The sequence below is a fragment of the Halichoerus grypus genome, chromosome 9 (genome assembly GCF_964656455.1).
Source record: "Halichoerus grypus chromosome 9, mHalGry1.hap1.1, whole genome shotgun sequence".
Classification (NCBI taxonomy): Eukaryota; Metazoa; Chordata; class Mammalia; order Carnivora; family Phocidae; genus Halichoerus; species Halichoerus grypus.
In genome coordinates, this window is record NC_135720.1 from 104,926,960 (window position 1) to 104,944,141 (window position 17,182).

The window sequence follows — 17,182 nt, forward strand, 5'->3', positions numbered from 1 at the left end:
TCCAGAGAAACCTACTTAACACCCATCTCCATCCCTTGAGCACAGGGAATGGAAATGAGTGGCACCGCACAGCTGGAGTCAGGCATGTGGAGTGCTTGGGGAGGGACAATTATGTGAGTACCTCTGGGAGCCAGGTAAAGCACCTGTAGCTGAAAGAGTGAAAACATGAATAGAATGTAGACCCTATCTCGAAAAACAAGAGTTCTGTCTGGTAGCTGAAGTATGGTGGTCAAGGGCATGATAAAAGTTAGGTCACTAAGTTACAAAAGCTCTGAGGCACAGAAGGGGAAGGAATTGCATAAACTAGCTGTCATTGCTGGGAAATCAGGAAATGCTCAGCATACTCTGGAGAGAGACCAGCATATCAGTTAGTTTTTTTGGATTATGCTGTGGCCATGTGTGGGATGGAATGAAGGACACCTGGGCTGGAGTCCTGAAAGAGCAGGCAGAAGGCAGTGGAAGGAACCCAGGGAAGAAGCACAGCGTCCCTGAGGGGCTGCTGGTGCCAAGGAAGGAGCCCAATAGGACTCTCAGGTTGGGGTACCATGGGAAGGTCAAGAGGGGCTGAGGGAGAGAAGACGAAAAGCACAGGTTTATTTCAGCCTCAGGGCCAGAGGGCACTGCAAAGGCTGAGTTATACTCAGGGAACCCTGCTTTTGAATCTGATAGGAAAGGAGTACCTTATTTTCCACCAACCTCGGATATAAACCTTGGTTTGACGTGTACCCCTAGAGTCTAGGGACTCCAGTTCTCCATATAATGATATGCTTAACTACCCCCTGAGAACTTCAGAGCTCATCAAACAGCCTTAAAAATGTGCTAAGAGCCCTTAATGAGGCCTGAAGCCTTCAATTAAATTAAACTGATAAACGAAAGCCCTGACAGAGGTGCCAATTTGTAGCTATCTGCAGGTCAGGGATTAGTGAGCCTTCGTGTGAGCATGTGTGCGTGTGCGTGTGTCCCCGTTCGTCCCCGCCCCGCCCCAGTGGCCAGAACTCCCACTTCCGGCCAGGAAGAGTCATTTCTATGAAGGGGATCCAGTGATACAGCTCCCTCCACGGAGCCACTCTTACAGTCCCACAGACCCCTCCCTAAGAGAGTTGGGAGAAGAAAAGGGGAGGGGGCCCCATTTCCATGCAAGGACACAGAGGCCCCGTGTTCCCCAGGTGTCAGGGCAGAGTGCCAGGTAGGGGACATGGTGGGGCTGCAGCCTCTTCTTGCCTGGAGGTGTGGGAGTGCAGGGGAGGGGATGTTCGTGGCGGGGAGGAGCGGACCATGGTCGCAGGTTTATTCCTGGGGCTGAGGGGTGAGGACAGGTGAGGGTGGTAGTGAAGACAAAAGAAAGACGGAGCACTGTCCCTACCCCCAGTCCTGTGAAAGAAGGAATTGAGCAGCAAAGAAAAAAATGGCCTTTTTCAGTCTCAGCCAGCAGGCTTGGCTCCAGGCCTGTCCCTCCTCTGTGGCCCCGGCAGGGGGCACTGCAGCCCCACTGAGGCTAAGAGGACTAACCGCCACCCCCCCACCACTGGACACGGGCACGGTACTGGCCAGGGTTCAGCTGGGTCATGCTCATCCCCCAGATACAGGCTGCCATCCTGCTGCCCTCTCTAGGAGCTGCGGCTGGAGGACACAGGGAGCCGTGGAGAAAAAAAAAAAAATTTATTTCATCAGAGAGCCTCTGAAGGCACCTGGTTTCTGTTGAATATAAAAAAAAGCAGTTAAATGGCAACTGTACAAGGTGCATAATTGGTAGGAACAAGGCAGGGGGAACAGGGGAGGGACATGGAAATGTGGGGGGAGGAGGCACACGGGGAGAATATGGAAATATTATCATACAGGACCTTAGACAGACAGTCCCGGCCCCAAGCCACTGCTGGTATAATATGCTGAACAGAGACACACACACACACACATAGACCCACACACCCTCTCTCTCTGAGCCTAGCAGCCCCTGCTGCCCTGCTCAAGCAGCGATCAGTCAGAGCCAAGTGTGGGGGGACGGTGGCTGCAGGGGACTTGAGCAGATGCACAGCCGGCATGCCCTCCCTGGATTCTGACCCTCAGGCTCACAATGTCCCCACTGTCCATCCGCAGACGCTCCCTCCTCAGGGCCTGGACACCCAGGCCCAGAACAGGCTGTGAGAAAGCAGAAGCTGGCGAAAAGAGAAAACCTCCAGACCACCCCTGCCCATCCCTGAAGGAGAAGAGAGGGCGCAGGAGCAGGTGGTCAGTGCAGTCCTTCTATCCATCACGGTCACACAATAGACCGGCACAGGAAGGAGAAGACAGCCCCCAGTGCCAGGCCCAGAGACAGAAAGAAGGCCATGATGGCTCCAGCTGTCTCTGCCTCAGCCGGCTTCACTTTCCTAAAGGCGGGAGGGCAAGGCTTCCTTAGAATGGCCCCTACCCCAGCACCCCCCCAGCTCTCCCCCCACAGAGCATCTGTGATGGCGAGACTTGCCTGAGCACAGAATTCTGCTGCTCCCCAGGCCCATCCTACTTTCCCACCTCCAATCTGGCTTTTGCCTCTTGGGGGAATGCGTAAGGGGGCTGTCTCCCACCTTCCCGCATCTCCACCTGGGTACCCTGGGTGCCCCACCCTCCACCACGACCCCTTCACCTACATGCCCCTCCAGGATCAGGGAGTCTCCTGTTGCCCTCTCCCCCTCCACGGGCTGTCCGCCACTGGAGCTCTAGACCCTGCCTAATGCCACCAGGGGCCCCACTCACTTGGGCCCGAAGCACATGCAGAGACTGGCGAGGTAGCCGTTGGAGAAGGCGAAGGCAGCCATGAAGATGATGAACCAGGCGTCGTGCTCAAAGACCACAGCCAGGTGGCGGCGGGGCTGGACGTTACATAGCAACAGCAGGGGCACAAACAACATCCGGGCCAGCACCAGGCTTGGCAGCCAGTGGCTGTCCTTCCCGGGCTACGGAGGGACAGGTGGTGCCTCAGCCTGGGCTGGCCCCCAGCGCTCCGCTTGGGGCCCCTCAGGATCTGAATTGGATCTGGTTACCCTTCGGGCATACGGATTGTGAGGGAGCATGGCTGAGCCATCTCGAGAGCTGGAAACGTTCTGTATCTTGACCTGGCTGGTGATTATACAGCGGCGCGTGCGTGCGTGCGTGCGTGTGCATGTGTGTGCGTGCGTGTGTGCGCGTGTGCATGTGTGTGTGCGCGTGTGTGCACGTGCGTGCGTGTGGTCATTAAGCTGTACGCTTAAGATCTGTACGACTTAGTACACATAGATTATGTCTTGTTTTTTTTTTTTTAAAAAAAGCATGGTCCCATTATCACCATACTTTCCTGGTTCCCTTTCTGGGTCTCAGGCTGAACTCTGCCCTCCCTCGCGCAGGGGCTGGGCGCCTCCTTCTTCCACTTACCCATGTAAATACAGCTGTGAGGCTCCGGCCCAGCCAGTCAAAGACATTGAAAGTCAAGAAACAAGACACAGGAATGAAGTAGTCTCCTGGAAAAAGAAGAGTAGAGTCAGGGGTGGTCATTAGGTCCAGAGAGACAGATTCAGCAACCCTAACCCTCACGGGGGCTCAGTTTCCCCAGCTGTAAAATGGAGAAGATGCTTCCAGGTCAGGGAAGGGCAAATGGGCCAGGAGAGTTTAGCTGGGGAGACGGAAGCCCAGGCTCCCCCTGCCCCCCACTCCCAAACCTGCTCTAGCCCCGGTGTGCCCCCATCCTGGGAACCCACGGTGTCCTCACCCCAGGCACTGGTGCCCGCGATGCTGGACTGGACCTCAGCAGTCACGGCGGGAAACACCCCAATGGTGACCGTGAAGATGAAGCAGACAGAGAGAGCCGGGACTAAGATCTGGAGGAAAGGGACCCAGGCCCGCGTCTTCAAGGTGGCTGTGCAACAAAAAGCCCAGAATCCGCCCCCCCACACACACACAGAATCCAGGGGAGTGGCCAGTCTCGGGTAGGAAAGGGAGTGGATTGATAGCGCATGGGTTGGGAGGGGCAAAAGTAAGAGAAAAAGAGGGTAAGGGGCAGAGGGCAGAACACCCATGTCCCACATACATTTCTGAGGATGGCTCGGATTGAGGGGCCTTTGTTGGTGGGCTGAGAGCTGGGGGCTGGAACTCTGGACTCCTCTTTGTTTGCTCCTGTCTCCTCTCCTGGGGTGGGGTGGGGGTGACAGGTTGTGGGAGCATCACGTTGTAGGGAAGATAGAACAGTAAGAGATGACAGAAACATTCCCCCAAAGGGCTGGGGTTAGTTGGGGTTGGAGACCCCTTCCCCAGGACACAACCACACCCTAACACCGAGCCCAGACCTCCCAGACCTGTAAGTCCCACATCACAAGTCCCAGGGGTCCTGACCTCTCCCAGGAGCCTCAGGTTCTATTACAAGAATCTGAAATTGCTTCCCACTGCCCTCAGATGTTCAAGGGCATCCAGCATTTCCCCCCATTTCACCTCTCCCGGCCTTTGTTTCCTATTGCTCCCCCTCATCCCAGCCCCAGTCCCTCTGGCTGCTGGCTTATCCCTGCCAGCCAATACAGCACACTCCTTCTTGCCCTCTGAACCCAGGCTGCCCCCTGCTGGGCAGGCCGCCCTCCACCCCAGCTTCTGCAGGCTATTCTGACCTTTACTAATGAGGTCCAACTTGGTCTCCTGCTCCCCAGGCCCTTCAAGCTTGAACTGCTGGTAGTAGCGGTAGAATTCCTACCAAGTGAGGGACACCAGGGAGGTGGATTCAGAGGTGGAAGCTCCAGAATTCCCCCCTCCAACGCCAGGTTTGGGTCCCAGAACACCACTGGTCTGGAGCCCTGGACTCCCCACCCCCACCCCAAATCCGGCTTTCTCCATCTGCTTACCAGTCGGGGCAGGGCCAGGTAACAGATGATGGCTAAAACAATAACCCCACAGGCGATAATAAAGTAGCCGAAGGCACTTTCTGACAGCTCTGAGCCACCTGAGTGGAGCATGTGAGTGATCAGAGACTGTCCCGACCCCTGCCCCTCCCCTGCCCCTCCCCTGCCCCTCCCCTCCCCCACCTCACCAACCAGGCCGGCAGGCAGACAGGTGGCCATACTTACTGGCAATGGCACAGATCATGGCCACCGAGGCGAAGATGCCTGCCAGGCCCTGGCCACTCATGATGGGGGCGGTGTAGCTGGTGGGCAGGAGGCCGGCCAGACCAAACAGGCTGCCTTGCAGGATGGCACCGAACGCTGGGGGCACGAGGTGGGCATCAGCAGGGGAGAGGGAGCAGAGTGGGACTTGCTTCCGCTGCGGGTGGCTGGAGGCCCGTGGGAAAACGGGTCCCGGTGGAGTCGTGACACCAAAACACAGCCCTCTCTGCCCTGCCTCCCAGCCCTGGTTCGTGCGTGCTCAGGCCTCTGGAGCCCGGACCGCCCATGGCATCCATTTCTTTCCTCCGGGGGGGAGGAAGGGGCTCCGTTCCTGGCTGACTGTGGGTCTGAAGGAAGGGTGGGGAGATATGGGAAGATCTCTGCCCCCTCCCAGCCCCACTTACAGTTGATGAGAACGATCTTGACCATGGTGATGACGAAGAAGGGTATGGCGTCCAGCTGCACCTTCACCAGGACAGCAGTGATCAGGAACACCAACAGGATGGCTACCAGGCTGCCCAGGATCCGAACAGACTGGGGGATCCTGCCCAGAGGCCGGGGCGGTGAGGCCGGGGGCTCAGCCCAGGGAGAGAGAGAGGCATCGAGGGGTCAGGCCAGGGGCCCAGGCGCTCACCTCTGATGCAGGAAAGAGTTAAGGCAGGTGAAGAACAGCAGGGGCAGCATGGCACATAACGTCATGACATTGTTGAAGACAGCACTGAGCAAGTTCCGCTCTGGGGAGGGCACTGTGGGGGTGGCTGAGGGCTGGATGTCCTTGCTCAGCTCGGCAGTGACCAAGGACATATTCTGGGACTCGTCCAGGCGGTTTGTGAAATACTGTGGGGGTTGCAAGACAGAAGCCTTGAGACTTCTCTCCCAGCACTCCCGAGGACACGGCAGCCAGGCCCTACATGCCCCCTGGAGCCCAGGTCCCCGAGTCTCACCCTAGTGGCTGTCATGAAAAAATTCCATGGGAGTAGCGTCCCCAGACCCAGCATGAAGAAGATAAGCCAGACGGCTTTGTACCTGAGGATGGGAGAGAAAAAGGGGCCAAATGATCCACCATCCCACCCTCCTTCCCAGATCAAACCTAAAAGCTCCTGCCTCCCCAACCTTCCAGCTCTCCAGCCATCGCAGGACACAGGCATCCGTGTTTATGTCCATGTGCCTGAGTCTTCCTATGGGTTTACGTGGAAAGGGAAAGCGTCCTGGGATAGGAAAAAGGGCAGACAAGTCCATAGGGGGAGGAGGGCCAGGGAGGGACACAGGACTGAAAGGCATGGCCAACAGGACCTTGATTCTCAGCCCCGAAGACTCGGGGGACCCTGCAGGCTTGGGAACCAGTGTGACCCACACATCCGGAGGTGGTTTTGGAAATCCTGCTAGGGGCTGGGGGTGGGCGGGTGAACGAGAAAGCAAACAGAAAGTGTCTTCCACCCCCACTGGGCAGGCTGGAAGTGATTATGCCGTCTGGGCACGCACTGTGTGGCTCCCCAAAGAGGAGTCTGAGGTCAAGAAACTCCCAGACCACTCTGGACCTAGTGAGACAGGAGGGCGGGTGACTTGGGGTGGCTGGAAAGTGAGGGAGCTGTTTTTTTCCCCGGCCCAGACAAAACTAGCTTTGTAGGTCACACCACATAGGGGAGGCCAGGTGGTAACAGGCCACTGGACGTCATGTGGGCCGCAGAGAGCAAATGAGTGCCGCCCCATTCGGCTGGCCCGGGGCCCGGGGCATTGCCCCCAAGCCGTACACCTCAGGGCCTGTGTGCGACGGGCCAGCCTCCCCCAGGCAGCCCTGGGCCCTTCCAGCGTGGTCTCCGGATGTGTCTGCCATACCCACCCACAGCCCACGCCGGCTTTCTTCACTGAGTGGCAGGGACAAAGTCCAAGGCAGGGAAGAAACAGGTCTGGCCAGAGCGCAGGGCCTGGCCTCACACAGGAAAGGCCCGGGTGAGTGCTCTGAGTGGGGAGGCCCGAGCCATTCAACTACAGAGCCCCCCACCGCCCCCACACCTCATATCCTCATGACCTTGAAGAACACAGCTAAGGGCTTGATTCAGAGGCCCAGAATGAAGGGAGAAGCCCCTGGCCGAGGCTGCCCAGAACAGATGGTCAGAGCAGGGCTGGGTGAGGGGACCAAGGTGCATGGAGATGGGAGAGGGGTTCCCAGACTGCTACCAACGGGTGAGGCTCTGACAGGACAGGCGGCCTGGGAACGGAGGAGACAGGGAGCGACCCAACCTGGGGCCTGCACTTACTAGGTCTCCTTAAATTCCCTCCCATCCCAAATAAACCCCACCCCGATTTTACAGGTGGGAAACAGTCACAGAGAGAGAGGTCCCACAGCCAGAAGTGGCCTAGTTTGGCGGCCTTTTGGCACAAGAGGAAGACAGGATGCGCAGGGGCGAGGGGATGCAGTTGGGGGCCTGGGCTGAAGGGAGTTTGGGACCGCAGGCATGGCTTCATCAACTGTCTTGGGACCCAGACTCCTTGAAGAGCTTCAACCAAGCTACAGCCTCTTCCCCCACAAAACACATACGCGTGATCGTGGTGGCAGGTCTAACTTAAAGGAGCTTATAGGCTCCAGGGGTGGGGAAGCGAGAGCGAGGTCAGCTCAAGGACCAGGGTGGGCCAGGGTCATCTGAGGCAGAGGCTCAAGGCCAGGCCTGAGGAAGAGGGCAGTTCTGCCAGATGTGTTCTGGAACGAGGGGTGCCGCCAAATATTTCCCCAGAGTGATGGGAGGAGAAGCTGGAAACTGCTAGCTGGCTGGAGAGCAACAGTGGAAACACTGAGAGGCCAGGGAGGGGCTGCCGCCGCCCACCCACCCTGGCCCTTCCAACAGGCACCCCAGCTAAGGCGCACCCGGCCCCCACCCCTCGGGCAGACCTGACTCACAGCTACTTTGCCGGAAGGCCAGTCAGCAGTGGAAACCCCAAATTCCAAAGGACATGGCACCCAGCCCCTTGGAGACCCATGTCCGCCCCCCTGGATGCCCAGCCCAGGTCCCCGTACCTGTCCTGAGGCTGGTGAGTGGTTGTCATGGTGACGACGGTGTCGGGTTTGCCTGGCTGAGAGCTCCCTCCTTCTGGCGCTTGCTGGGGGCAGAAGCAGCGTGAGGCCACGTCTTGGCCCTGCTTCCTCATAGGCCTCTTTAGACTCTTGTGGGGTAGGCGGCGGTGGGGAGGGCACACAGAGCGGGCAAACTGAAGAGTCCAGAAGGTACCCCCCCGGCCCTGGCCCTCGGGACTGCTCAATCTGACCCCTGCGGCCAGTGCTGTCGGGCCCCCTGCCTGCTCAGGAGCTACCTGGCTCCCAGCCTGGCCACCGCTATTTTTATCCGGCAGCCGAAGCAGTTTGTAAGCTGGGAAACAGGAGAGTGGCGAGCAGGAGAGGAGGAGGAGGAAGTATGAGCGAGAGGGAGGGAAGGACTGGCAAAGAAGGAAGGGAAGAGGATGAGAGGGGTCAGGGACTGCAGCGATAATGGGGGGAAGGAGGGACAGGAGGAGGGAAACAGGAGTCAGAGCAAAGAGGGCGCGGGAGGGGAGGAGGGAGGGCAGACAACAAACATTCGCAGCTGCAGCGATAAAGGACTAAAGCCAGAGATGCCTCCCCGCACCCCACCCCACGCCCAGGTCCCTCTCTGCGACTCTGACCTTCACACCCTCTGGGGGGGGGGGCCCTGCACTCATGGCAAGAGTGGACTTTGGAGAGCGTGCCCCCTCCTGGAGGCCCCCCAGCCCCCAGCCTCTCTGTGCCGGGGGCGCTTTAACCTTCCTTTGCAGTCACTGCCCAAGGGTTTCCTAGTCCTGGCCAGTTTTCTAGGAAAACGCTTCACCACGATGTGGGGACATAGCCCTTCCCCTAAGCTTGCCCCTCCCCTGTCCTGGCACCAGGGTCACCCCATCCCCCCTCGGTTCCTCTCTGACTCACTCCCAGGCCCCTGTCCTCTTCCCCTTTCTGAGACCAAACTTGAAGGGAAGACTGGAGGAGTAGGGGCACAGGCCTGACCTAAAGCTCCTAGCCTCCCCCCTCAGTATCCCCCTCCTGCTTCCCACTCGTGTAGGGGAAGCACCCTGGCACCAGATGAGACAGCTTTCCCTTTGGATAGCATGGAAAGCCAGGCAGGCGTGTGCTGGCGCATCCCCCACGTGCGGGCCTAGCTCTGGAACCGGGTCTGCTGTTTGGGGTGAGGACTGGCTTCCCCACCGGCCTGGGCCTGGGCCTGGGCCCGCACTCACCGGATGCCCAGACTTGCCAGCAGAAGGGTCAGAGCAGAGGGGGCCTGGGCAGTCCTTGGGAGGTGGTCCTAGCTCAGGTTCTGGCAGCAGGCCTTGTCCATGGGCTCCCCCTGGGTAAGGGTCCAGAATTAATAAAGTGGCAGAGGCTGGATGGGGAGAGAACCCTGCACCTGCAGGCCTTGCTGTGGGAGGGATCGGCCCCATTCTGAGAAGCCTCTTACACACACAAAAAAAAAAAAAAAACAAAAAAAAACTGCTCCTGTAGATGGCCTGGGAGATAAGCCACCCAGCAGTCTCGGTAGGGGAGCTGAGGGGGTGGGGCAACTCCAGGTCCCAGCCTGAGACCGGCAGACACATACCGCCAGGGACCCCCAACGCCCTCAATGGGCTTCTCTACCCTTCCCCATAATTCCTCTCAACCCCTCCCTGGATGAGCTCCAGACTCTCCAAAGGCGTTCCTCAGCCCCCCAGCCCACATGTGGGTTGTAGGGGGCTGTAGGGCGGGGACAGGAGGAACACACCCACACACCTCCAGATGGAGGCAGAGGACTTCTTCCATTCATCTTTTCAACAAATATTGACTGAGGACCTCTGCATGCTAGCCAGGCACTGTTCTAGGCACTGGGGAATGGACAGAGTGGTGAACAACAGTTTTTATGTTTTCAAGAAGGATGGGGGCAAGAAGGCTCTACCCTGGGGGGCAGGCAGAGAAGGCTCAGGACTCAGATTTTCTATTAGGTATTAGGGAGGGGATCTCCCAGCTTCACACCTCAGCACACCCCGTGCTCCACCCCCCCCCCGCCCCCACAGGCAAGATTCCTGGCAGTGAAAGAACTGGTATAGCTTCAACCCAGATGGGAGCTGGGGTGGAGAGAATAGAGTATCTCCCCTTCCTTAGTAAAATCTGCCTTAGGCTTGGGAAAGTATTCATTTCTGCCCTCTCCCCCAGCTACCCGCCCACGTTCTGTTCTCAGCCATCCCCACCTCAGTCCTGGGCACAATTCAACTCCAGGGGAGCCTCTCCCCTCTGCCCACATCCTGACATTCAGCTGGCCAGCCCAGGTATTTTGTTCCTGCCTGCCTTTGCCCAGCAGCAACCAGGGATTTGATACCAGCTCAGAGCACCTGGTGTCCCTCCAGCCATGCCCTGGCCTGCCAGGATGGAGCCCTGAAAGTAACCACCACACAGACTGAGCACCTCCCTACCCCCAGGCCCCCAGCACCTCTCATGCACCCCAGATTCTAGACACACCTTTGTGGTACCATCAAATTCTCTACTCCCTGGGGTTGCGTGTGGGGCCAGTCACTACGTGCAGACAGCTCCTCTTGCCCTCACAACCACCCATAAGCTAGTGTTAAATTGTCTCCATGGAACAGATGGGGGAGGCTGAGGTTCAGAGAGGTTGAGTCACTTGTCTAAGGTCACAGAGCTAGTGAATGGGGTGCGCTGGAATTCCAACTCAATGTGCAACTTATTCTAGCCTTCTTCTGCGGTGGGGAGGTAGGTATAAAGGCTGCTTCTCAGCTAGCCCCGTATATTGGGAGATGAGGGGGAAAATAGGGTGGGGGCTGAGGTCATCTCAAGCCTGACAAGAGCTTCAGGTGTAAGGCAACCCCCTCCCCCCTCCAATAACACACACATCCTGGCACGGAGAGCTCAACAGGCAGAAGGACAAGTGGGAGGTTACCGAGAGGAATGGGCAAAGGGGCCGCCCCAAGAAGGGTGAAGGGCAGGGCTGAGACCAGCCCTCACCCACCACTGCTCTCCACCCCACCCCCCGAAGGAAACCAGGCGTTCTGAGTTAAGGAAGGGTCCTCTCTGGGAGTAAATGAGGATGCGCCCAGGAAGGGGAGGCCAGGAACAGACAGCTCATTCACCTCCAAGCCGCGTGCCCGCATGCCCATTCCCCCCACCCAGCGCAGTTACCGGCGCGGCCCCTCTCCTGTACCGACAAGATCCATCGAGATTACCCATCTACTCGCCCGCCCCTTGCGGAGGTCAGCTCAGCGACAGCCGGTTTCAGGCCCAGGAGCCAGGCCGCCCACGCCCCGCTCGGGTCCTGATCTCCGCAGAGTCTCCACGCGCCCTGACCCTGGCGCGCCACGTGCAGCGCGGCTCCGCACGCTCGGCGCGGGGGAAGCGGGGGCCCCACGCGGCGTTGCCTCTGCGCGCCGCGTAGCTGCCAGGCCCGGCCTCCCTGCCCTCGGGGCGGCGGGGAGAGGCGCCTTACGCGCCGTTGGTTCCCGGTCCCCCCTCCCCGACCCCCCGGCACCCCGGCCCGGGCAGCACCTGCTAGGAAGGAGTCCTACGGCGCCGAGATCCGCGCGCCCTCTCGGCAGCTTCCCGCGCCCGCCGGAGCACATTCAAACCCGCCCTCCGCTGGGCCCGCCCGGGCCCGCCCCGGCCCGCGTCCGCAGCCCGCTCCCCCCTACCCGGCGCGCGTACGCTTCCCCACCCCGCCCCGCCCGCGCCGCCGCGGCCCCGCCCCAGCTACTCCCCCCCCAGCAGCTCCGGATGCGAGCCTACCCCCCTTCCCGAGCCGCCGCGCCCATGCCCCCTTCCCCCGGGGCTGCCGGGCCCACCCCTCGCGTTATTTCTTAAGACAGGACCTCTGGGCCGTGCCACACCAAACCCGGCCGCGTTATAACGAGCACCCGGGGCTGGAGGGGTATCATCCCTAGTCTGTTCCGCGCTGGGGGTCCAGAAACTCCTACTGTTCCTGCAGCCAACCCTCTGCCCAGAGCGGTGCGGAGTCCCCTCCCAGATATTCCGATATCACTCCCCCCAACCCCCTCCCACGCCACTTTCTCCAGTGCACCTTTTCCCTTTCCAGCGCCCGCTCCCTTTTCAGGGCCACCTTCTGCCATTCGCACTTATCCTCTGCTCCCCCAACCCCCATGCCCAGGGACCCCTCCGCATCGTCAGTATAATCAGTGATCTGATTTTCCCACCTCTAACACACACAGACCCGCACACCCGCACGCAAACACCACACCAACCTCAACTGGGACTTGGAGGGGGATGCGTGTCTGGGGGGAGGGGAGTGGATGGGGTAGAGGCAGCACAGGTCTGTAGGCCCCTCAAGATTCACTCTTTCTAAATCCAGAACTTTGGAAAAGCTGAGAAACAGTTGGAGATGGTAAGAAAAAAAAGCCCCAAACAGCCTTACATCCTGAGTGAATCCTATTGTCGTCAGAGGCAAATGCCAAGCCTTGCTGAGTCCCACATCCGCCACTGGCTGAGGAGGAAGGGGGTGGGCATGCTGAGGAGTGGTCTGCCCTTCCTGCACCTCCACAGGAGGGGGAATGATTCCCCTGCTTTTGGTTGGCCAGTAAATTGGGGGGAGGGGAGAATCAGGGCCCCTGTAGCAGCCCTCAGTGCTGGAGGATAATCCGTCTGCTGGTGAGGTTTGAAGACACAAAGTCCAATCCAACGCCCACACCCCCCACACCCCAACTACCCAAGAAACCTGGCCCCTGGAGAAGCTATGGACACTAATTAACAATTAGCAGGGGGCGCCTTGGTGGCTCAATCGGTAAGCGCCTGCCTTCAGCTCAGGTCATAATCCAGAGGTCCGAGTCCCACATCGGGCTCGCTGCTCAGCGGGGAGTCTGCTTCTCCCTCTCCCTCTCAAATAAATAAATATATATTTAAAAAAACCCAAACCAATTAGCATTACTACCATCAAGGATGAGGCAGGGTATACCCTCTTGCCAGGAAACAGACTGGGCACTGAAGGGAGGTGTCGTTTTTCTACTCAGGGTCAGTGGACTGTCCCCAAGCTACTCCAGAAGGGGTGTTCTCAGCCTTCCGGCGCTTCCCACGGAGACATGACACACCATCACCCCCCAGCCTTAAGCAAACAGAGGGCAGGAAGAGGGGTAGGGTGGTATTTTTTTAGGCAATGCCCCACGACTTGAGGGCCGCTTCATGTCTGGGTCTACCCACCCCCATTCCCATCCTGTGTTTGTCCAGTCTCTCGCTCTTCCTCTCCCAGCCCTCCTCTCCCCTCTTCCTTGGCCCGGGTCTCTCTCCCCACCTTCATTTCCCATCTTTGGGCCCGTGGGGGTGGCAGGACTTAGTGGTCAGACAGATGTGCCCGGCATGGCCAGGCTGGTGGCCAGTGGGTGAGGTTGTGTGCAGAGTGGGCTGGAAGGGGAAAGCAACTGGAGGGAAGTGGTGAGGGTCCCAGGCCAGACAGGGGAAAGGCTGGCTCCTCTCCCCACCCCCGCTGAGGCCTGGCCTGCTCACTAGATGGCAACAGCCAGGACTGTTATTGCTGGAGAGAAGCCCATCTGGCGGTCACCCTGCCTGGGCCCCCAGCCAGCATCCACGCCCCTTCAGAGCCCTTCCCTGACCAGAGTTGGTTGCTGGGCGCCAGGGCCCTCTGCTGGACAGCCTCAGGGCCTCAACTCACACCAGCCTGTGCCGGGAGGTTTTCTGGGTAGGCCCAGCCAGTCCTGTCACCCTCTGCCCTGTCTTACGTCTTTCTCCCTCAGGTCCCTGGCATAGGAGTAGGGTGCAAAGGGCTGATCCCACCCCATCTCCCACTCTGAGACTGTCGCTTGCCCCAGACTCCCTCCTTCGTGTTCTAGGCCCCAAGCCTGCCCCACCACCTCACACACCGGTCCACTCTCCCCAGCCTGTGTCCATCTGTGTTTGCTGGAAGTGTGTTTGCTTGGCTTGGCTGTTTGTCACCAGCACCTATCTCATGACTGTGCGCTCTCATTTTGTTCCCAACTCTGTGTCCATGGCCCTGTCTGTGGCCGGGCTGGGACTAGGGAGAGGCCAATGAGGCACTTACTTGCCTGAGGTGCAAATTTTATGGGGGCGCCCAAAAATTTAGAAATCAAGATCAATAATATTTTACTGAGATATTTTTTAAAAAATCAAAGTTAATGCACAAAATGATATAATGAACAAAACATCCACATTTAAAATAAAGACAGGATCCAGCCCTCTCCGGGACAGACTCATCTCACTTCCCTCACTTTCCTAGTGCGTGTGTACTTAAGGGTGAGAATGAGGGTCAGAGTTCAAGACTTGAGGTTCACTACGTCTGGGCTTGGTCGTCCCAGACTAATTTCCCAGAACTCTGCCCCTACCCTTTACCCTGGGCAGGTCTCTGACCTTGAGGGAATCTGGATATGGTTGGGGTGGCGCAGCGGGGGTGGAGGAGTGGGGCGGGGTGACCTTCAAAGTCCGAGAAAAGCAACCCCTCCGCCGGAAATCGCAGAGCCCGACCCCACGTATAGCCCCCCACCCCAGCCCCACTAGGGCCCCCACCCCAGCTCTCTCCGCCCGGCCCCGCGAGGCGCGTGGGAACCGCGCAGCCCCCGCCCCACCGCCCAGCGGCCCGCCTCAGCTTCCCGAGCACCCGCCGGATTTGGAGGAGGAGGACGAAAATCCCCCTCTGGTTCCCCGTCCTGGCCTCCTCACCTCGGGGCTGGGGCCATGGCCGGAGCTCGCAGCCCGCGCCGGGTCTGACCGGTCTCCGCTGCCGGCGGGAGAGGGGTTGCAACCGGCCACGCCGGCGCCCGGCCCGCGCTCGGCGACCTGCCCTGTCCCGCCCCGCGCCGCTCGGGAGCGAGGAGCGCTTTGGGAGGCCGGCGGCATGGGAGGCCGGGGTCAGACGGAAGAAAAGGTGCCCGTGACCCCGGAGGGGAACGGGGTTAGGGGACCACGAGCTGGAACTCCCTTCACTCCGCCCCTTCCCTCAGGTCGCCTTCCCGAGAGGGGTGAGCACGTGCACTGGCTTTGGAGGACGCCAGGAGGAAGCAGATGGTGCCGAGGGGTGGCCAGGCCGGGGTCTGGCGGAAAGCCCCGCGGGGCTGGGGTGGGGGCGCACAGCTCGGGCCTCACTTCTTCCCCCGGGGCCGAGCTTCGGAACGAAGGTGTGGGGACCAGATGGGGGTCCGGAAAGGGGCCCGCATCCCTCATTTCCCCCCTCTGAACCCACAGCCCAAGACTCCTGGAGGGAGGGAGGACTATTATTTGGGAACCATAAGCAAATTACCCGGAGGCTGAATGCAAATGAATCTGACAGCTCTTATTTGACCTCTTAGGAGCTGCTCTTTGGGGAGGCGGAAATAATGAGGTGAGTGCCTCTGGTCACTCCCCCACCCGCACCCCGTCTAGATCTCTTCAGGGACACGGGGCCCCTCAGGGGAAGCATTTCTACACTGCTCCCCTGGGTGGCTGCCCGAGGGGTCCCTTGGCAAACAAATCTCCCTCTTCCCACACCACTAGGTGAGAAGAGTCTCCAACCTGGCTCAAGGACGTGACGTTTTCCTCCTTACCTTGAGCTGGCCAGCCAGACCTCCAAATCGGACCCAAGACTGCTGGGTCACAGTGTGACATACTGACTGAAGTTACACAAGGGAAACAACCTCCAGGAGATGAGGACTGCGGGACAATGGGATAGGAAGCAAAAGGAACCCTTGAGTGGTTTCCCCACCCCCGCCCCCACCCCACCCGCACCCCCACCCCCTGGCCATCTTAGGCTCTCTCCCTGCGTGGGAGCGTAGGAGCTGCGTGGGTGACACGACTTTAAATGGCGTCCCAAGAACTCAAATCAACAAATGTTTATTGAGCACCTGCAGCATGCTGGGCTTTGGGGCAAGACTGACTCCCTAGGGAACCAAGGTCCTATTCTTTTAAGGTAAATCCTGAGTCTGGAAGACAGACCGTCTGGGTTAAAATCTCGCCTCTCAGGTAAATTGTCAGTTGTCCCTGGGTAAGCAATGTCCCTCACTGGACCTCATGTCACCGTTTGGGGGTAGGGGAGGAGAGTCACTTCCTCCCTTCCCTGGAGCCAGATGTGATTAGGAAAAAGGGGTCTTGGGAGGAGGAATTCAGGAGGGGTAATGATCAGTTTTCTGCTCGATGCTGGGCATCCTTCCAGTCATTCCTGTTGGGAGAGGGGAGGCGTTCCTGGTCAGACCCTTCTTGTGTTCAGTCCCCCACCGTGTCTTCCGCACACTGGGTAGGCTGCGCTCAGTGATGGTGCCAGGACTGTCATAGTCCAGAAGAAAGGCTTTCGATGACACAGCCAATATCAGGGACCGCGGCCTCATTTGGGGGGAGCTAGCCTGTCCCTCCTCTCCTGGCCGGCCGCTCTGGAGGCCTCCTCAGCGTCGGGCGGGCGTCTCTGGCTGAGGACGAACAACACACAGCCCAGCAAAGCGTCTCGAACATCCTGCGAGCCTAGGCGGCGGGCCAGTCGGCGCAGCAGGGGCAGGAGGTGCCGGCGGGCCAGGCGGGCGGCGGGCAGAAGCAGGCGGCCCGCCAGCGTTCGCAGCAGTAACGGGAGCAGTGGGACGGGCATGGCTGGGTCCGGGACTGTGGAGGCAATCCAGGCTCTAGGCTTGCCCCTTTCCTGCTCCATCCTCACCGGGCAAAAACTCGGGGTGGGCAGGCTTCCCCCCTCCGCCTCAGGTTCTACCCTTATGCTCCCCCCCACACCTCAATTTATGGGTCATTTTTGCTTTCCAGAAGCCCTTTCTCTTGGCAAGGCAGCTGGGGCAGGAGGGTTCTTACCATAGCGCAGATGAAGACACCAAGGCAAAAGTAAAGCTGGGGCTAGGACTTACGGTTTGCCCTTCCCAGCCTCCAGGGGCTCCTACTGTTCCCTAGATCTCCCCCCCCCCCCCCCCCGCACCTCACCCCATTCACACCCTCAGGCTCCCTGGCATTCCCCAACTCCTCTCAATCCAGCAGGAGTTCTTCCCCAGGCAATTCTAAGTTTTCCTCTGAGGCCCCTTGATCCACCCTGACCTGACACTTCCGACCCTCCCAATCCCCCACACCCACCGGTCAGCAGCCGCTCTCACCAGTCAGAACTGTTGCT

The 17,182-nt window shown here is 59.3% G+C and overlaps 2 protein-coding genes across 3 annotated transcripts; both read right to left on the reverse strand.

Annotated features, from left to right (window-relative positions):
• Positions 1 to 1,644: 1,644 nt before the first annotated feature.
• Positions 1,645 to 11,747, reverse strand: SLC29A1 (solute carrier family 29 member 1 (Augustine blood group)). 2 transcript variants are annotated; one of them, XM_036082761.2, is made up of 14 exons: positions 11,623 to 11,747; positions 9,333 to 9,442; positions 8,107 to 8,189; positions 6,038 to 6,119; positions 5,728 to 5,930; positions 5,498 to 5,637; positions 5,058 to 5,192; positions 4,836 to 4,933; positions 4,605 to 4,683; positions 4,037 to 4,134; positions 3,719 to 3,827; positions 3,385 to 3,470; positions 2,731 to 2,930; positions 1,645 to 2,366 (listed from the first exon to the last, which is right to left on the reverse strand). In XM_036082761.2, the coding sequence occupies exons 3-14, from the start codon at positions 8,133 to 8,135 to the stop codon at positions 2,255 to 2,257; spliced, it is 1,371 nt and encodes a 456-aa protein (XP_035938654.1). In that variant the 5' UTR covers positions 8,136 to 8,189; positions 9,333 to 9,442; positions 11,623 to 11,747; the 3' UTR covers positions 1,645 to 2,254. The 2 variants fall into 2 exon arrangements, with proteins under 2 accessions (XP_035938654.1, XP_035938653.2); XM_036082760.2 differs by lacking the exon at positions 11,623 to 11,747 and adding an exon at positions 11,304 to 11,453.
• Positions 11,748 to 16,393: 4,646 nt separating this feature from the next.
• On the reverse strand, positions 16,394 to 16,769 carry MYMX (myomixer, myoblast fusion factor). Its single transcript, XM_078054413.1, has one exon. It carries the CDS (start codon positions 16,718 to 16,720, stop codon positions 16,406 to 16,408), a length of 315 nt encoding a protein of 104 aa, XP_077910539.1. The 5' UTR covers positions 16,721 to 16,769; the 3' UTR covers positions 16,394 to 16,405.
• Positions 16,770 to 17,182: the final 413 nt, after the last annotated feature.